At 41.0% G+C, this 24,350-nt stretch overlaps 1 protein-coding gene across 4 annotated transcripts in view; it reads left to right on the forward strand.

The window, feature by feature from the left end:
• The window catches only part of LOC106569241 (disks large-associated protein 1), a 99,205-nt gene that overhangs the window by 52,022 nt on the left and 22,833 nt on the right, over positions 1 to 24,350 (forward strand). For 3 of the 4 annotated variants that reach the window (XM_014140415.2, XM_045694112.1, XM_045694113.1), the window contains exons 3-4: positions 15,056 to 16,191; positions 21,534 to 21,760. In XM_014140415.2, coding sequence (XP_013995890.2) covers positions 15,124 to 16,191; positions 21,534 to 21,760 — 1,295 coding nt within the window. In that variant the 5' untranslated portion in view covers positions 15,056 to 15,123. The remainder of the gene's footprint in view (positions 1 to 15,055; positions 16,192 to 21,533; positions 21,761 to 24,350) is intronic. The other variant, XM_045694111.1, reaches the window with a different exon arrangement.

Genomic DNA, 24,350 nt, shown 5'->3' on the forward strand with positions numbered 1-24,350 from the left:
CACACAGTATAACACAATGAGTACAGATGGAAACACAGCATTCATGTTGGCCAAATTGTAGAAAAGTGTAGTGGAGGTGAGTTAGAATGCTCGTAATGAGGTAGCCCTGCCTGCATCTTAGAACTACCTTCAGCCCAAGACTGAACTTTATTTTGGTCTAATGGATAAGGCGTTGGGTTCTGAAGTGGGAGACCGGGGTTCACATCCTACCTTTTACTTGAACATGAAAATAAATGGCTACTAAAGCTACTTTGCAATGTCCTTATCAGGAGCAAATTCAGACTTAACTACAGCTGTTCCTGGGAAACAGGACAATTCTCTCGAGCTGTGCTTTAGTCAGAGCTGTGCCTGACACACAGAATATTTTACGTTCAACCAGTTCATGAAAAAAAGTATTCCACTAATTTAATATAATATTCTGCAATTTGAACAAATGAAAGGCTATGTCACATTTTAGTATGCCTTGGAATTTTGGTGGTGACTGTTGATCTGGAACAGCATCTGGTAAAGGTGTACTTCCTGCAACCTAAGGACCTCCAAAATCATCATTCAGAATTAGTCATTTTTGGGTCAGTGGAGGCAAACACACTCACAGACAGAATATACACCTTTCGAAAGAGATGCGTAAGTAGATAATCAAAAGCCCTGGAACTAACTAGCTAATTTACTAGTGGTTACTAAGCAAAAGGATCTCACCTGACCTGACACCCTCAATTCAAGTGTATGGTCAACCAATGCTGTCTATCAGCCAATGGCAACCATGTTACAAAAATGTTAGATGTACACAAGGGTCTCTAAAGTATAACATACAGTATAACATCTAGCCTAATTGGGGTTGAAGGCATTTTGTTAGACGGCTGTCACAGCCCCCATTGGCCAAAGCTGTGGAGCTTCCATATCTACATATTTTTGGGGTACATTAATCTACCTCTGTGCCACATTTGGTGCCGTTTATCTCAAAAAAGGCCTTCGGAACTGTGACATTTTATTTTCAAAAGTGGCCATTGTAAGACGGATGCCAAGGAACCCAGGGGCCAGCTCTGGGTCCATAAATCTAGCTCTGTGACAAACTTGGAGCCTTTATCTTGAAATAGTCCTTCTGAATTGTAAAATAATGGTACTGCTGGCCGGCATTTTCAAAGATAGCTGCCACAGCCCCTGGGGACAAATCTGTGGTGATGTTATATTCAAAGTATGACTGTCTATTATCTAAGTATGTAGTATCCATCTTGCATGTTGAGCAAGTAGTAGAGCAGTATCTGTTGTTAGTGGCAGAGTGAGCCAGGACTCCATGCCTTTATTGATATTAACCAGTGTCTTTATTGATAACATCCGAAGATGGCAGTGCCGCTGTTGGCTATATTTAATTTCAGCCATGTGCAAGCTATTATTGAAAATATCAGATACATTTGCAGCAATTTTGCAACAAGGTTTATAGTTTTAAAATACATATTGTTTCCATGGTGACATGTCCTGTCCTTCCTTTCCTTCAGCGATATTCCCTGAAGCAGTATGCATGTGTTTGCTTACATATACACACATGCCATACTTTGACAACCCAACCCAAACTAAATGCCATGAAAATGTGAAAACATTATAATAATGCATCCTTTTCTGTAAACCACTTGAAATAGACCTGTATCAACTGTAAATGGTACAGTAGTGTGTTGATATCCTTTTAGTATACTTGATAGAGCCTTTCACAGCCTTGTTTAGATCCATTAACGTCTTACGGTCACAACCTTTTCAAGTTTGCTCCGCATGGTGAAATCCATTTGTCAGGGATGCATAGCTACACTGTCTGGGCTGTGGTGGCTTCTGGTTTTCGTGCCTTGCTTAGTAACTAATTCAGACCTGGGAATTCAAGAGTGTTAATATATCTTCCTGATGTATTACCCTTACTGGAAAAGTATCCAATCAGATGAGACAACCATCAACATTCTGGTCCATGCAACATTCTGGTTCTTATTATTTCATCTGTAAAATGTATTATTAGTAAATTACCAGTAAACCACATAATAGCTGTGTTATATTTAAGCAGTAAGGCACGAGGAGGTGTGGTATATAGCCAATATACCATGGCTAAGGGCTGTTCTTATGGGAGTGCCTAGATACAGCCTTTAGCCGTGGTATATATTGGCCATATACCACAAACCCCGAGGTGACTTTTTGCTATTATAAACTGGTTATCAACGTAATTAGAGCAGTAAAAATAAATGTTTTGTCATACCCGTGGTATACGGTCTGATATACCATATAGTTTATAATCACATTATAAAATAACATCTAAATTGTTGAATCGTTACAAAGAGAAAAAAACATAACATGGGCCCCGAGGGGCCTTCAGTGACAAATGACTTAAAACGTGTCATACTGATCTCATTTATTGATCAAGATTAGTACTGTAACATGTCGGTCAGTTTGTCCTAATATATTTTAAATAAAATAATTTCACATCTGTAATGGAAATGTGTTAGTTCCATAGGTTATGTATATTAGGGTTAAACCAATGAGTGTTCACATACAGTACAGGAGAGCATCCAATGATTACACATGTTCTTATGATAATGTCCTACTGAGCAACACACAAACCTTAAAGAAAGCGCCATATAGTGAAAAATGTTGAGTCTATGTAGACTCTCAATAGTGTTGGCATGTATTTCTGTGACTCAGGCTTTTGTTTGCCGGCTTCCTTAAAGCCAAAAATAACCTCATCTGAGCAGATTCTCTCTCCTCCTACACAGAATTCAAAACGCTTGGCACAGGCGCTTTGAAAACGATCGTCGAGAGGTTTTAGCTGTCAATCTGATGGATTTTTCTGTTTCCATCCCTCTAGAGAATGCAGTTTGTCCAACATGTATATATGTTTCCTTAGTGGTGGCAGGTAGCCTAGTGGATGGAGCATTGGGGCAATAACCGAAAGGTTGCTGGATCGAATCCCCGAGCTGACAAGGTAAAATCTGTCGTTCCGCCCCTGAACAAGGCAGTTAACCCACTGTTCTCCGGTAGGCTGTCATTGTAAATAAGAATTTGTTCTTAACTGACTTGCCTAGTTAAATGTATTTTTTTTTTTTTTTTGTGTGACTTTTTGAACATTCATCTTGTATATGCTATTGTATTTCAATTGAGTTGTTTTTGCCAATCCTGAAAGCACTACAATGCACAGGCCTAATGGGTATTCTATTTATGTCTCGATTCTTCCTGTCGGCCTGATATAAGCAGCTTGGGTCCTTTTAAATCAAATGAACCAAATCATACATCATTTCAGAAAAGCCTTAGACAAATAATATGCTGCTGCAGTGTTGGTACATTGTATACAATGATGTTACTATTGCAGCGGTGTGTTCATAATTTGTCCACATTTTTCTATTTCCCAAACCACTCATAAAACAGGACTACATGTGTAGATACAGTGTAGCTCATGATCCTTCAGTTTGTCATTAAATTAACTAAAGTGAAGAAATTAATCAGATTCATCCAATAACAGTTCCATTCATAAAGCCAGGTCTACATGCTGCTCATGCAATCAATGTCCCTAACCCTAAGCTAACCCTGGCATCTACAGTGAACTCAAAAAGCATTGTGACAGTGACTTTTATTGTAAATAAGAATATAATATGTTTCTAAACACTACATTAATGTGGATGCTACCATGATAACAGATAATCCTGAATGAATCATGAATAATGATGAGCGAGAAACAGACACACAAATATCATACTCCCCAAGAAATGATAACCTCCCCTGTTATTGTAATGGTGAGAGGTTAGCATGTCTTGGAGGTATGATATAAAATGCTAACCTCCCCTGTTATTGTAATGGTGAGAGGTTAGCATGTCTTGGAGGTATGATATAAAATGCTAACCTCCCCTGTTATTGTAATGGTGAGAGGTTAGCATGTCTTGGAGGTATGATATAAAATGATAACCTCCCCTGTTATTGTAATGGTGAGAGGTTAGCATGTCTTGGAGGTATGGTATTTGTGTGTCTGTAACTTTCTCACTCATCATTATTCACAATTCATTAAGGTTCACCCAATACGGTTCACCCAATATGGATGAAAATACCCTTCAAATTAAAGCTGACAGTCTGTACTTTAACCCCACAGTCATGTATAATTTCAAAGTGCTGGAGTACAAAGCAAAGTCCAGCCAGGCATTCACTCACAACCTGACAGCACTGAGAATTGGAGACTTTTGAAGGCCTTTGACATCAGTGTGTTTCAGTGTGTCACCCTGGCCCAGGCAGCATCATAATAGGCCAGAGCAGGGCCACAAATCATTAAAATCCAGATGGAAAATATTTACACAAGAAGCAACCTAATATCACACAGTCAAACTCTGTCATTTAGTAAGTTCACCATTCTGCCATTCTCACTGGGAGGGAGGCGGGTGGAGAAGAGGCCCTCTCATTACAGACAGGTAGAGCTGTGGACCTTTAATGGTTTGACAGAGGATTGTCAGGAGACATCATATGATGGATCTCTGCACTTCAGAAGGGACAATAGCAAGATATTGAACCCTCAGTGGCCTGTCACTCCTATTGTAGAAGACACCTGAAATATCATGATTCATATCATAACCCAGCAAGAAAGTTTGCCATTGTTGTTGAATTACCTTTTTTACAGAGGGCCAATAACCAGGAAATAGTTACAGAGAGTGTCACGATATCCTTAGATAGCAGGATGGGGTAGAGTCATGCGCAGGAGACTGAGGTCCGTTGAACAGACGTTTAATAATCCACAAGAAAATATGCCGCAGCAAGGCACAATCAAAATACACAGGAGGACAGCTCCAAAATCCACACAGACGGGGCGCAGCCCGGCAACCCTAATGCCTAACAAAAATACGCGGCGTAGAAGAACACAAGAAAATCCTGACTACCACAATAAACATGACAACTAACAATCCCGCACGAATCCCCAAATGAAACAGACAAACTAAATACCCCCCACTAATGATTAACAAGGAACAGGTGCAGAACTAAACAGACATAACCAAAAGACACAGAAACATGAATCGGTGGCAGCTAGTAGGCCGGCGACGACGACCGCCGAGCACCGCCCGACCGAGGAGAGGCGCCACCTTCTGTGGACGTTGTGACAGAGAGTAGGTCCTTGTTTGATTGGTTACAGACGTTGATACCTTATTTTTGTTATTTTTGTTATTTTACATTTTTAGGGGGAGTGTATATTGCAAATAGACTGTGGTTTCTATCATTGTAATTGTCTGCATCATTTCCAATCCCCCATATATATATATATATATATATATATATATATATATATATATATTATTATTATTATTATTTTTTTTTTCTTCCCTTTATACATACAGCTTATATGTACTATAGACATTTTATGGACACAGTATATTTTACATTAGTTATCTTTTGTTTGTTTTTAAGTCAGATCCTCCAGCTACCCTCAACCCCTCCCATCTCTCTCTGAAGACCATCTAGTTTTGATTTCGATTTGTCATATATTTTTAACTGTGCTGTGATGTTTCACAAAAGTTCTGAACCTATATACATTTTACGGACACAGTATATTTTACATTAGTTCTCTTGTTTTTTGGGTTTTTTTTTGTCCCACCCTTCAGCTCCCCTCAACCCCTCCTGTCTATCTCTGAACACCATCCAGTTTTTATTTCTGTTTGTCACATATTTTTCAACTGTTCTGTGATGTTTTACAAAAGTTCTGAACCTTTCTATTCTCATAGTTTCTACGGATTGTAAATTAAAAAGAACATTTTTTGCTAAGAGTATTATTATATTATTGATCGATTGATTGCTCCAAAAGCTCCATAAAAAAGCCAGACTACGGTTTGCAACTGCACATGGGGACAAAGATCATACTTTTTGGAGAAATGTCATCTGGTCTGATGAAACAAAAACAGAACTGTTTGGCCATAATGACCATCGTTATGTTTGGAGGAAAAAGGGGGAGGCTTGCAAGCCAAAGATTACCATCCCAACCGTGAAGCACAGGGGTGGCAGCATCATGTTGAGGGGGCCTACAAACCTGACTCAGTTACACCAGCTCTGTCAGGAGGAATGGGCCAAAATTCTGCCAACTTATTGTGGGAAGCTTGTGGATGGCTACCCGAAACGTTTGACCCAAGTTAAACAATTTAAAGGCAATGCTACCAAATACTAATTGAGTGTATGTAAACTTCTGACCCACTAGGAATGTGATGAAAGAAATAAAAGCTGAAATAAATCATTCTCTCTACTATTATTCTGACATTTCACATTCTTAAAATAAAGTGGTGATCATAACTGACCTAAGACAGGGAATTTTTACTAGGATTAAATGTCAGGAATTGTGAAAAATGGAGTTTAAATGTATTTGGCTAAGGTGTATGTAAACTTCTGACTTCAACTGTATAACATTCTATTGGTTGCAAGAATTTTGTATAATAATTTAAATAGAAAAACTCTACGTTTTGAATTTGGCATTTTGTGTCAGTTCATAAACCATGTGCCATGGAATTTGTACATCGAAAATCTCTTCCCAAGCAATCTGTATGGCACAGCTGTCAATTTTTTGGTCCTTAAATGAAACTGGTATATTTTTTTATTTCTCACAATTTTAACCAATTGTGGTATTTAATGCAGGGCTAACAGACAAGTTCCTTACTTTCTCCCCCTTACACTTGCCTCTTCCATTTTTGTGGTAATGCTGCAATTAGCTGGTTGTAATGTTGGATAGTTGTTACCTTATTGGTAATTAGGAACACATCAAAACCTAATCTGTGTCCCATCATATTACCTATATAGATAGTGCACTGCTTTTGTCAATGGCTCTGGTCAAAATTAGTGCACTAGGGCATAGGGTTCCATTTGGGACGCAACCCTAAGTATTTGGTATGTTCAGATTATGAACCCGGAATGCAAAGACAATATGTGAAACAATTGTGTAATGTCAGGATTCTAAATGTGAATGCTTTTGAGTAATGCTGTCACTGTATGGTTCTTTATCTCAGTTGTTCAGGTAGTCAAGGGTATGTTGCTGGCTATGAAAAGACATTAGAAAAAAGAGAAAAGCAGTAGAGGACAACTGATGAAAGGAGAGAGCTGAGTCCCACTCTCCTTTGGACATGGTCTGTCTTGTCGACAGCACTCTGATACTGTCTAGCAAGAACTTCTCTCTGTGTGTCTGTCAGATTATTGCCTTGAATTACAATTATCTATTTATCTGTTTTTCAGGAAAAATGATTCTCAGTGGTGATTCAAATGCTCGACGGTATGCTTGGGAATGGGATAGCTAGCTACCATATCTTTCTATGCTCTTTCCACACTCTCTCTCACCCTCTTTCTCTCCCCCCTTCTCTCTCTCTTTCCTATCTCTGTGTCTCTCTCTCTTCCCTTTGTTCCATCTGCTCTACTTGCCTCTGTGTAATGACCCTTTTCCCTCAGAGACCAATTACTCACTAACCGTAACCACTCTCATTAATATTTACTGTATGAAACATACTGATGGATAGTTTTCATGCAACACTATTGTAATTACACATATAGTTAGCTATTCTGTGATTGGTGATTGTGACATCCAAACCACTGTTTCCACATCTTTGAACAGACCCTTAATATTATTGGACACTCTTTAACATAAAATGTGAAGTATCTAGGATAAGTTTCAGTTGGAAATAATGAGTTACTTCTTTTTCACTTGGAAACTTCAATCAGTCAATCAATCAAATGTATTTATGAAGCCCTTTTTACATCAGCCGATGTCACAAAGTGATATACAGAAACCCAGCCTAAAACCCCAAACAGCAAGCAATGCAGACATAGAAGTGTGGTGGCTAGGAAAAACTCCCTAGAAAGGAAGGAACCTATGAAGAAACCTAGAGAGGAATCAGGCTCTGAGGGGTGGCCAGTCCTCTTCTGGCTGTGCCGGGTTGAGAAACTTGATTTTATACAGATCCAATTAAGTCTCCTTTACTATAATATTGCCTCAATCAAGACTGTGATGAGGCATTATTATACAACCAAAGGCACCACTTGGATAATCTGGAAAACAGTTGATTTTGACAAGTATTTGGCTCTCTGTGGTTATATTGTTTGTGGGGCAGAAAACTGAGCGAACGACTGCAAGCTCTTCTTCAAAGTTTCCCATGCTTTAGGATTCAGCAGTGAAAGATAGCTAGGGCACCTTGTTAGAGTTGACTGTACTGTACAGTACTAGTGGAGCTGTCATCTTATGTTAAAAAGCTATTAAGGATCGGAACCTTTTTTTCAATTTTCGCCTAAAATGACATACCCAAATCTAACTGCCTGTAGCTCAGGACCTGAAGCAAGGATATGAATATTATTGGTACCATTTGAAATGAAATGAAAAGTTAAATTAATGTAGGAGAATATAACACATTAGATCTGGTAAAAGATAATACAAAGTAAAAAAACATGTTTTTTTTGTTTGTTTGTTTTTTTTCATCATCATCATTTTTTTCATCATGAAATGCAAGAGAAAGGCCACAATGTATTATTCCAGTTTAGGCGCAATTTAGATTTTGACCACTAGATGGCAGCCGTGTATGTGCAAGGGTTAAGACTGATCCAATGAACCATTGCATTTCTGTTAAAAATGTTGTATCAAGTCTGCCTAAAAATGTGCCTAATTGGTTTATTAATACATTTTCAAGTTCATAACTGTGCACTCTCCTCAAACAATAGTATGGTATTATTTCACTGTAATAGCTACTGTAAATTGGACAGTGCAGTTAGATTAACAAGAATTTAAGCTTTCTGCCAATATCAGATATGTCTATGTCCTGGGAAATGTTCTTGTTACTTAGAACCTCATGCTAATCACGTTAGCTCAACCGTCCTGTGGGGGAGGGGGGGGGGGACCAATCCTGTAGAGGATAAGCAGCCTGCTGCCTGTGGAAGGCCAAGTATGTCAGGGAAGCCAGCATCACATTTTCCCCATGCAGTGGATGGTCCTCTCTGGAGTCAGAGATGCTGCATACTGTACTTCAGATGTCCTTTGGGAGTTCTCTCTCTGAATGTGTTGAAGAGACCACCTTCCAGACTCACACACTGCCTGTGTTCCAAATAACCCATAGGGCTCTAGTCAAAAGCAGTGTACTATGTAGGGCGACAGGTAGCCTAGTGGTTAGAGCGTTGGACTTGTAACCGAAAGGTTGCAAGATCGAATCCCTGAGCTGACAAGGTAAAAATCTGTCATTTTACCCCTGAACAAGGCAGTTAACCCACTGTTCCTAGCCCGTCATTGAAAATAAGAATTTGTTCTTAACTGACTTGCCTAGTCAAATAAATAGCTAATAGGGTGCCATTTGTGAAACAGCCACTGTAAAACTTAAGATAATTTATGTTCCTCCCTAGACAATGGCAGAGCAGATACAGTGAGGGGAAAAAGTATTTGATCCCCTGCTGATTTTGTACGTTTGCCAACTGACAAAGAAATGATCAGTCTATAATTTTAATGGTAGGTTTATTTGAACAGTGAGAGACAGAATAACAACAAAAAAAATCCTGAAAACCGCAAAAACGAGATTCTTCAAAGTAGCCACCCTTTGCCTTGATGACAACTTTGCACACTCTTGGCATTCTCTCAACCAACTTAACCTGGAATGCTTTTCCAACAGTCTTGAAGGAGTTGCCACATATGCTGAGCACTTGTTGGCTGCTTTTCCTTCACTCTGCAGTCTAACTCATCCCAAACCATCTCAATTGGGTTAAGGTTGGGTGATTGTGGAGGCCAGGTCGCCTGATGCAGCACTCGATCACTCTCCTTCTTGGTCAAATAGCCCTTACACAGCCTGGATGTGTTTTGGGTCATTGTCCTGTTGAAAAACAAATCATAGTCCCACTAAGCACAAACCAGATGGGATGGCGTATCGCTGCAGAATGCTGTGGTAGCCATGCTGGTGTAGTGTGACATGAATTCTAAATAAATCACAGACAGTGTCACCAGCTAAGCACCCCCACACCATCACACCTCATCCTCCATGGAACCACACATGTGGAGATCATCCATTCACCTACTCTGCGTCTCACAAAAACACGGCGGTTGGAACCAAAAATCTCAAATTTGGACTCATCATACCAAAGGACAGATTTCCACCGGTGTAATGTCTATTGCTCGTGTCTCTTGGCCCAAGTATGTCTCTTCTTATTATTGGTGTCCTTTAGTAGTGGTTTCTTTGCAGCAATTCAACTATGAAGGTCTCATCTCAAACAGTTGTTGAGATGTGTCTGTTACTTGAACTCTGTGAAGCATTTGTTTGGGCTGCAATTTCTGAGGTGCAGTTAACTCTACTGAACTTATCCTCTGTAGCAGAGGTAAATCTGTGGCGGTCCTCATGAGAGCCAGTTTCATCATAGCTCTTGATGGTTTTTGAGACTGCACTTTCAAACTTCTTGAAATGTTCTGGATTGACTGACCTTCATGTCTTAAAGCAATGATGAACTGTCATTTATCTTTCCTTATTTGAGCTTTTCTTACCATAATATGGACTTGGACTTTAACCAAATAGGGCTATCTTCTGTATACCACCCCTACCTTGTCACAATACAACTGATTGGCTCAAACATGTTAGGAAGGAAAGAAATTCCACAAGGCACACCTGTTAATTGAAATGCAATCCAGGTGACTACCTCATTAGGGTGGTTGAGAGAATGCAAAAAGTGTGCAAAGCTGTCATCAAGGCAAATGGTGGCTACTTCGAAGAATATAAAATATATTTAGTTTTGTTTAACACTTTTGGATTACTACATGATTTCATATATGTTATTTCATAGTTTTTATGTCTTTGCTATTATTCTACAATGTAGAAAATAGTAAAAAAATTAAGAAAAACCATTGAATGAGTAGCTGTGTCCAAACTTTTGAATTTTTATATATCTTGCCATTTCCTCTCCACAAGCGTAATTTGTGTTAATTATAGACATGATGGCTGCATCAAATACTTATAAATCATTACTGTGTGGGCTGTCATTATGTGTTTCCAAAACTCCCATTCCTTGGCAGCAGCTAATGGGGATCCCTAATAAATACAAATACAAATACAAAACTAGCTCTCTCTCCCGCCACAGAGAGTGATATCAGGAACCTGGGGTGGGTTGGGGGCTGAAGCAGCGGTTCAACCCCCAGTACCATTAGAGGATCACAGTGGCCAATAATAGCCCAATAATAACATGGCTGGTTGCTCACTCTCTGCCACCCGTTGAGCCCCCTTCCTTCATGCTGTGTGTGGCGCCATGCGGCCCGGTGTGTGCTGCTTCCTGACCTGAAGGACGTCACACAATTAACACAGCTGAATGAAGAGCCCCTCCGCCTGCTGCAATTACTCTGATGTGCCTTGCATGTCAAAGAAAGGAATCAAGACGATGTTTGTGCTCTCGTGTCTTTGGTATTTATCTCAAGACGTGTGATTCAAAATACTGCCTCATTGTTAAGTATGTGGTTATGATCTGTTCAGTTGTACAGTGCAACCAGAAGAAGACAGTGAACATATTCTTGTTGTCAGTGTTGGTTGGTGGAGAGGAGGCTTTTCTATTTTATTTTTGTACATTTTCTTCGGGGGGTAGAGGTAAAAAAAAAGAGTCAAAGAAATACGTACTAAGATAACCCCAAACCATTCCCCCCTCAGTCTCCATCCACCCACCTGCATCCTCCCCACCCGGAAACCATGTTATAATATTACATGTTTTTGCAGCAGTGCTGCCTGCCAGCAGTGATCTTCTCTGAGTGATTGAGAGATGCAAGGGGCTATTATTGTTAGGTAACATAATAGATGCAAAGCATTTAATATTTTCATTCATGCACTTCGAAACTGCAGGGCACTGCCTCATCATATGAAGGAATGTGTCTACCTGATTTAGGGGACACAGTGAACAGTTGGGAGTTGGGGCAAATCTCATCATAAAACATTTCCTTGGTGTTAAGTACAGTCTGTGAACAAACTGAAAATGTATAAATTGATGGTTCGAATTACGGGATGCCAAGGTCATATTTTTCGATATTCTGTTCCATTTAAAGAGTTGTTCAGATTCAATCTGATCTGTGGACCTTACTTTTTTAATGGCTAGCTCAGAATATGAACTTTCCAAAGGTTGTTTATATATTATAGAGATCAGTCCTTTTGGGAGCCCAGATAATGTTTTTATAAATCCCGTCATTGGATGGTTCGGTAGTTGGGTTTCCCAAGGGACTCCAAAAATTGTTGCAAGCAGCATATTCAAAGTCACCAACGCTCTGGATAACATGAAAACAGTCTAACCAGCTCTTCTAGGTCGAGTAAAATGGTCAGAGTGAGGTGTTCTCTCATTTGTGTCTGGAAGTAGCTAGCAAGTTGGCCAGTCAGTTAGCTTGGGTGCTTGACTGCCGTTGTGAGGTCAGAACACTCGGATCAACCCTACTCCTCGGCCAGAGCATCCAGTGTGCACTCGGAACGCTCTTAGAGCGAAACGCTCTGAATTTATGAATGGACAATCTGACAATGCTCTGAATTTACGAACAACCAGAGCGCACTCTGAGCACTCTCTGGCACTCCAGAGTGAATTTTCGAACTCACCCATAGACAAAAGGAGTTGCCTGGTAATGTGTATGTATCTTTCAAATCTTGGAATGTTCTCAAACCATTACAGTCCATGATATTGTTAAGAGTACAGATTACACATTTGGACCATTGGAGGGATGTGATCACAAGATCACAAGGCATTATTGTGAAATATTGGAGTATGGGCATACCATTTTGATACCCAGTTGCAATGTTTGTAAATTTTGCACCAAATTGTCTAAGCAATAATAGCACCAAAGCAGAGTTTACATTATTTAAGGGATATATCAGTGAAGACCACCTCTTCCATGGCAATATGAGACACCATATTTCTCTCTATATTGAGCCAGGGGGCAGAAGAATCATGTCTAAACCAATTTAGGATGGGGCGAAATGCTAGTGCTTGGAAATACGATTTAACGTTTGATACGGATAGTCCTCCTACGTCTTTCCCTCTTTGTAAATTCCAGCAGCCAGAAGGGGGAGCTATGGGAATCAGTGAGCAACAGCAAACATTTTTTTACTCATCAATCTACACACAATACCCCATAATGGTCTTTAGAAACGTTTGCAAATGTATTAAACATTTAAAAAACAAATACCTTAATTACATAAGTATTCAGACCCTTTGCTATGAGACTTGAAATTGAGCTCAGGTGCATCCTGTTTCAATTGATCATCCTTGAGATGTTTCTACAACTTGATTGGATTCCACCTGTGGTCAATTCAATTGATTGGACATGATTTGGAAAGGCACACACCTGTCTATATAATGTCCCACAGTTGACAATGCATATCAGAGCTAAAACCAAGCCATGAGGTCGAAAAGATATTGTCCATAGAGCTCCGAGACAGGATTGTTTCGAGGCACAGATCTGGGGAAGAATACCAACAAATGTTTGGAACCACTAAGACTCTTCTTAGAGCTGGTGTACTGACCAAAGTGAGCAATTAGGGAGTTGACCAAGAACCTGAAGCTCACTCTGACAGAGCTCTAGAGTTCCTGATGGGACAACCTTCCAGAAGGACAACCCTCTCTGCAGCACTCCACCAATCAGGCCTTTATGGTAGAGTGGCCAGACGGAAGCCACTCCTCAGTAAAAGTCACATGACAGCCAACTTGGAGTATGCCAAAAGGCACCTAAAGACTCTCAGGTCATGAGAAACAAGATTCTCTGGTCTGATGAAATCAAGATTGAACTCTTTGGCCTGAATTCCAAGTGTCACATCTGGAGGAAACCTGGCACAATTCCTACGGTGAAGCATGGTGGTGGCAGCATCATGCTGTGGGGATGTTTTTCAGCAGCAGGGACTGGGAGCATAATCAGAATCGAGGGAAAGATTAACCGAGCAAATTACAGAGAGATCCTTGATGAAAACCTGCTCCAGAGTGCTCAGGATCTCAAACTAGGGTGAGGGTTCACCTTCTAACAGGACAACGACCCTAAGCACACAGCCAAGACAACGCAGGAGTGGCTTCGGGACAAGTCTCTGAATGTCCTTGAGTGGCCCAGCCAGAGCCCGGACTTGAACCCCATCAAACATCTTTGGAGAGACCTGAAAATAGCTGTGCAGCGACGCTCCCCATCCAACCTGACAGAGCTTGTGAGGATCTGCAGAGAAGAATGGGAGAAACTCCCCAAATACAGGTGTGCCATGCTTGTGTCATCATACCCAAGAAGACTCGAGGCTGTAATCACTGCCAAAGGTGCCTCAACAAAGTACTGAGTAAAGGGTCTGAATACTTACGCAAATGTGATTTTGTTTTTGTTTATAATAAATTAGGAACATTTAAAAAAAAAAAAAAAAAAAACAATTTAATACATTTTAGAATAAGGTTGTAATGTAACAAAATCAAGGGGTCTGAATACTTTACGAAGGCACTGTATATATACAGTATATATGTATAAACTGTACACTCCGGAGGGACTGTGAAATGAAAAGTGTTAAAAAGAAAATTATCTTTCTCCAAATGATTCTGGTAGAATAATGGTCTTCCCTTACACATTACAAGGGGATAGGATGCCGCTCCTTCTGCTCCACTATTGATATTCATGGTGATTCACTCATGACAAGCACATCAACATACCAGACAGCCAGTCAAAACCGTGGGCCCAGGGAAACTAGCTAGTGTCGCAGAGGAAATAAATCACAGCTGAACTGTGACGGAATTCTTGAAGTGAAGCTTTTTACTCTTTGACATACCCTCTGTGTCTGTCATTCTCAATGCTAGGAACCCAATACTCCTCTGGTTTTGTGAGTGTTTAAATCAATATAACCTCTCAGAGACTAATGCTTTACTGACAAAGTAGATTGTGTATGTGTTAAAAAAATACTGATTTAGGATCTCAGCTCTCCCCACCGCAATCCTAACCTTCACAATTATTAGAGTAGATATGAGAGATAATTATTAGAGTGCATTGTTTTTGGGAGTATAAAAGCGCATGAACAGAAGGAAAATACAATGTCTACATTTCCAGTTGTTCTAACATTTTGTTGTTGTTTCTCCACCTCTGTCTTTACAGCTCTTATCAGGAACATCATCTGCAGCGGTTCCCAGGCTGGCCCACTGTCTGTGGACTGAACAGACACCATGAAGGGTCTATCAAGCAGCCGCAGCCACCACCATTTGGTCACCTGTGACCCTGGTTCCTACGATGCCCTAGGCCATGGCCACCACCCTGACCGCAAACCCTACCTGATCAACCAGATAGACATGCCCATGTCCCACCCCTCTGACCACCCCTACTACACCCAGGTCCAGAGCCAGCATAACCAGAGGAACCACACTGCCTTCCCCTCAGACAGTAGTGTGGTGCCCTATGGGACCTTCCCCAGACGACACTACAGCAGCTCACACCACGAGCTGAAGGATCGGATGGGGATGGATGAGTGTGCTGTGGTGCCCTATGGTGTGGGTGTTGGTGTGGGTAACATGCTTCCCAACAAGGGTGTCAACATCCGCCTGCCAGTCAACCTGCTGGACCAGTTTGAGAGGCAGCCATCGTTCACCCGGGACGGCTACCACACTCTGCAGTACAAAAGGACGGCACTGGAGCAGCGCAACGACAGCCCCGGACGCATCCGCCACCTGGTCCACTCCGTCCAGAAACTCTTCGCAAAGTCCCACTCCCTGGAGGGGCCAAACTCCAAGCAGGGAAGCATCAATGGCAGCAGGAACAGCCCCGAGAGCGAGACGCCCCCCACGCAGAAGCACCGCAAACGTAGCAAGAGCAGGGAGCGCTGCAAGTCAGCTGAGCCAAAGCACAGGAGCCCCACCTCGGGGTACTGGAGCTCAGACGACATCCTGGATGACCGAGACGTCTGTCACAGCCTGTTGCACAGCCCCACCGGAGTCATGACCATGGGCCGCCACCCGGACAAGTCCCAGTCGCAGTACTTTATGGAGGCCTACAACACCATCAGTGAACACGCCCTGAAAACGTCGCGCAGTAATAACGACGTAGTAAAACACACCTGTGTCCCCTCCCATATCCCCATAAGCATGGACGCCCAGCTCATGAAGAAGAGCTTGTGGTCGTCCAGTCTAACGGTGAGCAGGGCTCGCCAAGTCTACCAGAAGGCCTCAGTAAATTTAGATCATAAAGCGCTAGTGAAATCTGAGGCTTGTCAGCAGGAGCGCTCATGCCAGTACTTGCAGGTATGCAATTCTTTAAATTCACCCCTAAACCCAAACCCCCCCCCTTGCCCACCTACCTACCCCACTGGAGCGGACCTACCCCCCTCCACTTTAATTTGATTTGAAGAGAGAAGTAAGTGCAAACCAGTAGTGGCCTTACTTCCTTTAGTAGGCTTTTTTTCTTTTAAACCCATCAGTGACTGGCATTATTTCCTGTTTATAAACCTCTTAATTTCATAGATTTCCCCGTTTTTGGGTTCTTTAATTCTTTCCTAATACTTTTGTGTGTGTGTGTGTGTGTGTGTGTGTGTGTGTGTGTGTGTGTGTGTGTGTGTGTGTGTGTGTGTGTGTGTGTGTGTGTGTGTGTGTGTGTGTGTGTGTGTGTGTGCAAGCATGCGTGTGGACTGTGTGAATATTCTCCTGAAGTTGTACACAATGATTACATTGACAAAACCATCACCTATGAAATTCCACTCACAAAACACGAGACACAGTTTGCACAACAGAAGCACAAATAGCACATCTCTAAATGGATCTAAGCACTCAACTTCAACTCAGTTTATTTACAGAAATATCCAAATACTGATTATCAATTATTATGTTAATGTAAATAATATGTAAATGTTGTCCTCAACAATAGTTAATCTCCTCTCTTTCTCACGCTCACTTGTTCTACACTGAATGTATTTTCTAATCACTGAATAGGTATATAATGTATACCAGACATGTAGGAGTGGTTTTATGTATGATAGGCTAATAGAAGACATTGAGACACAGCGTAGCAGTCAGCAACACTGTGAACCAGCACATTAGTGGGCACAGACCTAATTGGTCTGCTTAGATGTTTCCCATGTACTCCTTCATATCCTGCTACAGGTGAAGGATCTTAATTTGATTACCCTGTTGCAGGAGAACGTTCCTGCAATGCAGGGTATTTGAAACTTGTAGTGTATTTGAGGTTTTAACAGGCTTCTGAAGTTAGTAATTTCCGCTGTGAAATTTCAGACATGATTTTCCCTCATGAAAAATGTATCAACCACTACAAAAATGTCCGTTAATTATAATCCACATAATAATTCACATTTTCTGCTGTAGCAAACAGGTTCAAATTAAGATCCTGTATCTCTTTCTGCTGTATATTGTAACTCTGTTACCATAGAAACACCCACCAACATTAGTGACAGGATTGAGTCGAAGGTTGGGATAGGATAGTGGTAGCTGTGTTATTAGTACAAATGGAGACCAATTACCTATATGTCTGGGAGTCGAGTGCCATGTGAGGAAAGACGGCAAAGATTTTATGCAGCTTTTTGAAGTTATTAAAAAAATTACAATTAAAAATAAAACTGGAGCCAAGCATTTCGATTTCTCAAATCTCAGATCTAAACTTCTAAATTCGTGTAGTTATTTTGACAGGGATGTTGTGTTGTGAGTAGACTTGCCGTGTTTAATGTTTGAGTTATGTATTTTAAAATATTATTGATACTGTATTGTGTACATGAATGTCCAACAGGGAAGACCCCAGTGACAAATACACATGCACAGTACCCAATTACTGACATATTCTTGGAATTATTTGCTGCCACCTTAGCCAAGCATCACAACATTTAGATCTCCACATATTCAGCCCCACACTGTGTACAGTGAACGGTTAGCTACAGTAAATAAAAGTAACCGAAGCTGTTATAGTGGAGTTGTCACAACAACAAAGTGCTGAACACATAAAGTACGGTATCTAAGATACAGTACATTTTAGTTCTGTGCGAACTTGTGAAGATAGGCCTATTTCTGTGGCGAGCATGTTATACTGTGTTCTACAGATACAGTACATGTTAGTTCTGTGTGAACTTGTGAAGATAGGCTTATTTCTGTGGCGAGCATGTTCTACTGTGTTCTACAGATGTAGGATCTTCATTTGAGCCAGTTTTCTACAGCAGGAAAATAATCCTGCAGCAACAGGAAAGGTGAACTATTATGTGGATTATAATTAATGAAAAGTTTGTGGTCATATGCACATCCTTAAAAACAATGTTTAGATCCGAAACGGATCTTCGTCAGGTCAAACAGACTGAGTGCTCACATCCCAAAATATACACATTTCACCTCACATGACCATTACGCACATGACACATGGTGGGTGTGGAAACAATTCAAATCACTTTTACGCATAGTCAGTCATAATTAATCACAGAGGTACATATTGTCATAAAGGATTATATACAAATCGGTCCAAGTTAAAACCTAGGCAGCAATAAAAAGATTACGTGGGAAACTGTTGGAATACCCGCCTAGGGGTGGAGATACTGATCATCTATTACTGAGTAGAGAATTGGAATGGATTCACCATTTGTCTGCCATGTCTCCGAAAGGTCTCAATCAAGAGTTTGATATCAGACCATTTATTACATGAATATGTTACGTTGATTTGTCCTGCCATCCTGCCATCCAGGTCTCCACTTGGTCATTTTGTACATTAGTATGTATATTAGATTTTCTGTAATTACTACATGTGCCCATCTAATTGATATCAAATGATTATAGGTACACAAATTGTTTTTGAAATAGGTCACTGTAATTATATCTACAGCCACATGCGTCCTGCGCGTAATGGTCATATGGGCAGGTATTCCAAATGTTTCCAACATAATGTTTTTTACTGTTGCCTAGATTTACATTTGGACCGGTATGTATGTATGTATGTATGTTATGTTATGTTATGTTATGTTATGTTATGTTATGTTATGTTATGTTATGTTATGTTATGTTATCCCTTATGTGATTGACTATGTGCAAAAGTGAATTGTTTCCACACCCACCATGTGTCATGTTCATAATGGTCATGTGAGGTGAAATGTGTATACTTTGGGATGTGAGTGCTCAATCTGTTTGACCTGACGAAGATCCGTTTCGGATCTAAACGTTGTCAATAAAGCAGCGAATTGGGAGCATGAACAGTGTGCAGGCCTTCCTGTTCTTTACGATTAGAATTAATGGAAATCTTTCTAGGGGTTGATGCATTTTTTGTTAAGGAAAATCAAGTCTGAAATTTCAAAGTGGAAATTACACAGGCCTTTTTAACCCTTTACAGTTGTGGGAATTGGCCTTATTGAATAGTGCTAAATTGAAATGTTTCTTAGAGAAGCAATATGGAACACATATCCATAACCATGGTAGCAATTAAAAGGGAACAGTTTGGAGATTATGGAAAAATTATTAGACAAAGACTGAATCCAAAACTTAAAATACACTGTTGATTTTAGGTGCATTTTACATTTACTGTACTTTTTGCCGCATTTGTTGTTAACGAAATCTGAAAGTACTCTGGATTCATTCAGTAACATGATAAGGATATTATTGCAAAATTTGGGGAAGGTGCAACATAACACCAAAAAATGAAAAGCGTTTGAGTGAGAGGTCTAACTGGTGTTTCCAAGGGGCCACATACCTCTTCAAAGTCATTTAAATGCACTTTTATGACTCAAAGGAGAGTCTTCAGCTATTAGCTGCTTTTTGAGCTCTCCTACCTGTGCAGTTGAGGAACTAGAGATATCAAACTTGGAGTTGTTTTCTTTGAAACACAGCCCTGCATTCTCGCCTTTACACAATTACTGTTGTTGTTTACACAATCCAAAGACGGTCCATAAAAAATCTGGGTAAGGTGGGCATCATTTGAAAGCTTGTTCTATTGACTAGCTAAAATATAAAATACGATCTTACAGTGTTAGGATTTCACTAGGCAATTCAGAGAAGCGGGTCTTAATTTTAGTGTGCATAGAATGGAGTCATGAGTGCATTCAGATGTGTGGACCGCAGCAAATTTTCTTCTAAACACAACAAACATAGGCTCATTCTGGTCAGGGCAACCCAGGATGTGACACCATGTCATCTTGTAACTCTATATCAAACATAGTGATCATAAACGTTGACACTGTATATTGCATGAGTTTTATGATATGGAAATGTGAAGTGCACATTTGGACTCACGGATGTTTGGCATGCTTGTATGACATCAAAGCAGTATTTATTATAATCCTATGTCTCATCTTTCAAAATACATTGAGTCCTCGTAATTTGCAGCATTTCCCTCACTCAGACAATAAAACCTTTGCTAAATTTCCCCAATTAGCTGGAGGGGTGGGGGCAACTTCTTGTTGCGCGTGGTGCTCATGTTCAGAATGGCTGTCAGTCAAAACCCACACAGCGCTGTGAAGCAGAGACCCTGTGCTCTGACGTCAGGTGTAGCATTTTATTGTAAAGCCACTGCGTTCTCATTTAAGCACTTATCAGTGTCCAAATCTGCTATTTTCAACCCATATACAGGAAACGAGTATAAAAGGCTACACCTCAAATACACTACAAGCTTTACATTTCCTACATTGCAGAAAAGTTCTCCTGCAGCAGGGTGACCAAATTAAGATCTTACATCTGTAGTGTGTGGGCATGCAGCCGCTCGACGGTAATAGAGTAACTGTGCCTCCACAGCCTCTTTTTATATTCAACTTGCTAATTTCTGCTCTGACGACAAAAGCCCTAGTAGCCTAGCCTGCCCAGCTCTGTCTGTCTCCCTAGTTACCAAGGCTCCTCTCCCTTTGCAGACTCATGTAATTACTAAGTCTTCGGAGGAGTGGGATTCTCTCTCCTCCAGCAATAACTTCATCTCCAAAGTATTTTTGAATGCAATATGGTAACTACCCAAATTGGGTATATCACTGGAAGATTAATAGATACTCTCTGGTAACACATTCTTTCACTGTTTCTGAATGAACCTTTTAGAGAAGGGGCACCATAATCCCCCTCAGTATGGACAAAGTAGTATTCCTATTAGCACATCAACTATTATACAATAAAGAATAGTTTGGAAGTTCAGGTTGTGCTATTGTTTGTGCCCTAGTTTTACTAATTTGTTTAACACATATTTATGGCTACCTCATTGTGTTTCTCCTTCAATCCATTATTTCCCTCATACCTATACAAAGCCTTAAAATACTTTGTTTCAGGTTAGCTCAAATGTTATACCACCCCAATAATGTTGTTTGAGCTCAGATAGACACCCTAGTTCTTTGCGAACATCCTCTTGATAAGTCTTTGTGTGCCCTTAGGGAGACTCCACACTAGCAGATGCCCAGGTTGTCAGGAAGACGTTTTTAGTGTAATCATGTGAACTCATACCAGCCTCTTCCTTAATTACCTATTTATTACCTTCAATGCTCAGTATGAGAGCTAGAGAGAGGTAGGGGTCTGACTGTGCGTTGGATGTTGTTGTGACGCTGCGTTGGCCGGAACGGACCAGGTAGATGTGGGTTCATGGCGCCATGCAGTCATCCCTGCCTGATGCCCTGTTGTCACCTCCCCCGTCCCCACAGGTGCCACAGGACGAGTGGAGTGGCTTCTCGCCTCTGGGGGGTAAGGAGGACGACATCCCATGTCGACGCATGCGCAGCGGGAGCTATGTGAAGGCTATGGCCGAGGAAGAAGACAGCGAAGACTCGGAGGGAAGTCCAAAGCCATCGCCAAAAGTCCAGGCCCAAGGTCGACGGGCCAGCTATCTCAAAGCCACCCAGCCATCACTGACTGAAATGACCACCTTAAAGTAAGACTCTGCGCTATGACATTTTAAAGTGACTTTGACCTACTTTCATTATCATAGTCCTTATGCTTTCACATTCTTTGGGGCATGATGTGTATACCTAAATCAGACCAACGTTTTAGGATAAAGTCCTTCGACCCCCAGCTTTATTGGTACCGTTATATAGAGAGGTTGTTCGTAGCTTTCAGTATCACTCTGACACATCTGGGACTTACAGCTAGAATTTGTGAATTCATTAAAGCAGCATCCAATTCAAGAGACAGCCAAGCCCGGCACCTGTGCATTTTCCCCTGCATGCCGTTCCACTCAGTGAGTAAAGAGTATTAATGTTTCAAACACCAGGGGAAATGACTGGAAGGTTCTACTGACTGTAGATGAAGTGAGAAGCTATTTTAAAAATTAACGTTTCAGTTGAAAAAGTACAGTATATTCTAAGTTTATAATTATACTCTTATAGGTTTATTATAATCTTCACAATGAACAAATATGTCAATCTGTAAGCATTGCAAACATCTCTCAATTTAAATTTGAAAGGATCTTTGACAAAAGTTGAGCTAAAGGCACTAGGATTGTGAGAAAAGCATCCCTAACCGTGACTGTGATCCGTGTCCTAAATCAGCTTGTATTTCTGTCTGAAGCTCTGCATGCCTCATGACCTTTGATAGTGTACTGTGCCTCTCCTAGTTCTGTCGTTCATGTTATGAACTCCACTAGGCGTCTGAAACCGTTTGGCAGGCACTAAGTGATCCTTAGATTACCACATCTGCTGCCCGATGGTTACTGTACTGTATGTGGGCCATGCAGATGTACTACTGAACTTACTGTGGAGTAATGATGTGATCATCTACACTGATAAATCACCTTCCCAATCAACAAGAACAACATTGATTTATTACAGAAAAATAAATGTATTTAATGTTTTAGGAGAGAGATCAGTGTAATAGTTTTACACTTTTGTTTCATTTTCTCTCTTTTACGCCAGTCTGCAGTAGTTAAGTAGTTAATAGGCTCCATAGACTTTGCGCTAACAGCAGGGATATGATTAGGTTTTCCCCAGAAACACTCCAGGCCTGTCTCTGTCTCTAATTAAGTACCCACACTGCTAGAGAAGGTATGGTGAGCCTGGGAACTTCTCTTTAAAAGTGCTGTACTCACAGAATGGAACTTCATTGCTGTGCTGTTTGACATGGATTACAGGCAGAGGGTATGTGTCATCATTAATGATATATCCATTTTGATTCAGTTATCATATAGGCCAGTTTTAATTTTTTTATTATGGTGTTATGGTAATGTTTAATAGCAGTCGATATAATGTACGTGTCCCACATTTCTATGTGCATGTGTGTGCGTATTCTTGCCATTTATCTGTCTTCCTTTACTGCTTGTTAGATAATATTGGAAACATATTGGCTTATTCCACACCAATGACATAATGCATAACCAAATTCCTTAAGATCCCAACACTGAGGCATCTGCAGCTGATTGCTTCGCCCTTCAAGCACTTTAGGTTCCAACTTCTTCCATTTCTTTTGTTCTGGATGTAGTCGGAGTCTAGCTCCCAGAATGCTTGTTGGACCACAGTGGAGTTTCAGTAGGAGCTTCTGATCCAAAAGAACCATGCTGCAGCAGCAGAACAGACATGGAGTTTAGACGGAGTTTCTCAGGTGCCAGCCCAACCCAAGCCAGCACTGTCCTAGATGTCTATTCTGCTTGGCTTCCCCCACTGCTGCTGCTTAGTCGAGGTGTCTGTCAGCACGGCAGGCGATAAAGATTTGCGTGGGCAGCCTTAAGTGAATTTAGCTGTTTCTCCTCAGCACTGTGGTCGCTGGCTGGCCCGACCTGCTTTATGGGAGAGTGCATAATGTATGATCCCTTATTGATGTCACTTGTTGAATCCACTTCAATCATTGTAGATGAAGGGGAGGAGACAGGTTAAAGAAGAATATTTAAGCCTTGAGACAACTGAGACATGGATTTGTGCCATTCAGAGGGTGAATGGGCAAGACAAAGGACTTAAGAGCCTTTGAACGGGGTATGGTAGTAGGTGCCAGGCGCACCAGTTTGAGTGTGGTTAAGAACTGCAACCCTGCTGGGTTTGTCACTCTCAACAGTTTCCCATGTGTGTCAAGAATGGTCCACCACCCAAAGCACATACAGCCAACTTGACACAACTGTGGGAAGCATTGGAGTCGACATGGGCCAGCATCCCTGTGGAACGCTTTGGACACCTTGTGGAGTCCATGCCCCGACAAATTGAGGCAAAAGGGGGTGCAACTTAATAATAGAAAGGTGTTCCTAATGTTTTTTACACTCAGTGTATAATGAATGCAAGGAGCAGAGTGGACAAACATGGAGTCAATGAATCAAGAGATCTTGTTGGACGTATTTAACTTACCATAGTCAGCATTAAGGAAATCTGATGTGAACGTGACCTGAGCGTGTACATGTTGTTGTGATCTATTTTCATCTAGTTTGTTTGTTTTTTTTCTCCCCAATTTCGATCTTGTCTCATCGCTGCAACCCCCCAACGGGTTCGGGATGCGAAGGTTGAGTCATGCGTCCCCCGAAACGTGACCTGCCAAACCGCGCTTCT

This window comes from Salmo salar, chromosome ssa14 (genome assembly GCF_905237065.1).
Source record: "Salmo salar chromosome ssa14, Ssal_v3.1, whole genome shotgun sequence".
Lineage (NCBI taxonomy): Eukaryota > Metazoa > Chordata > Actinopteri > Salmoniformes > Salmonidae > Salmo > Salmo salar.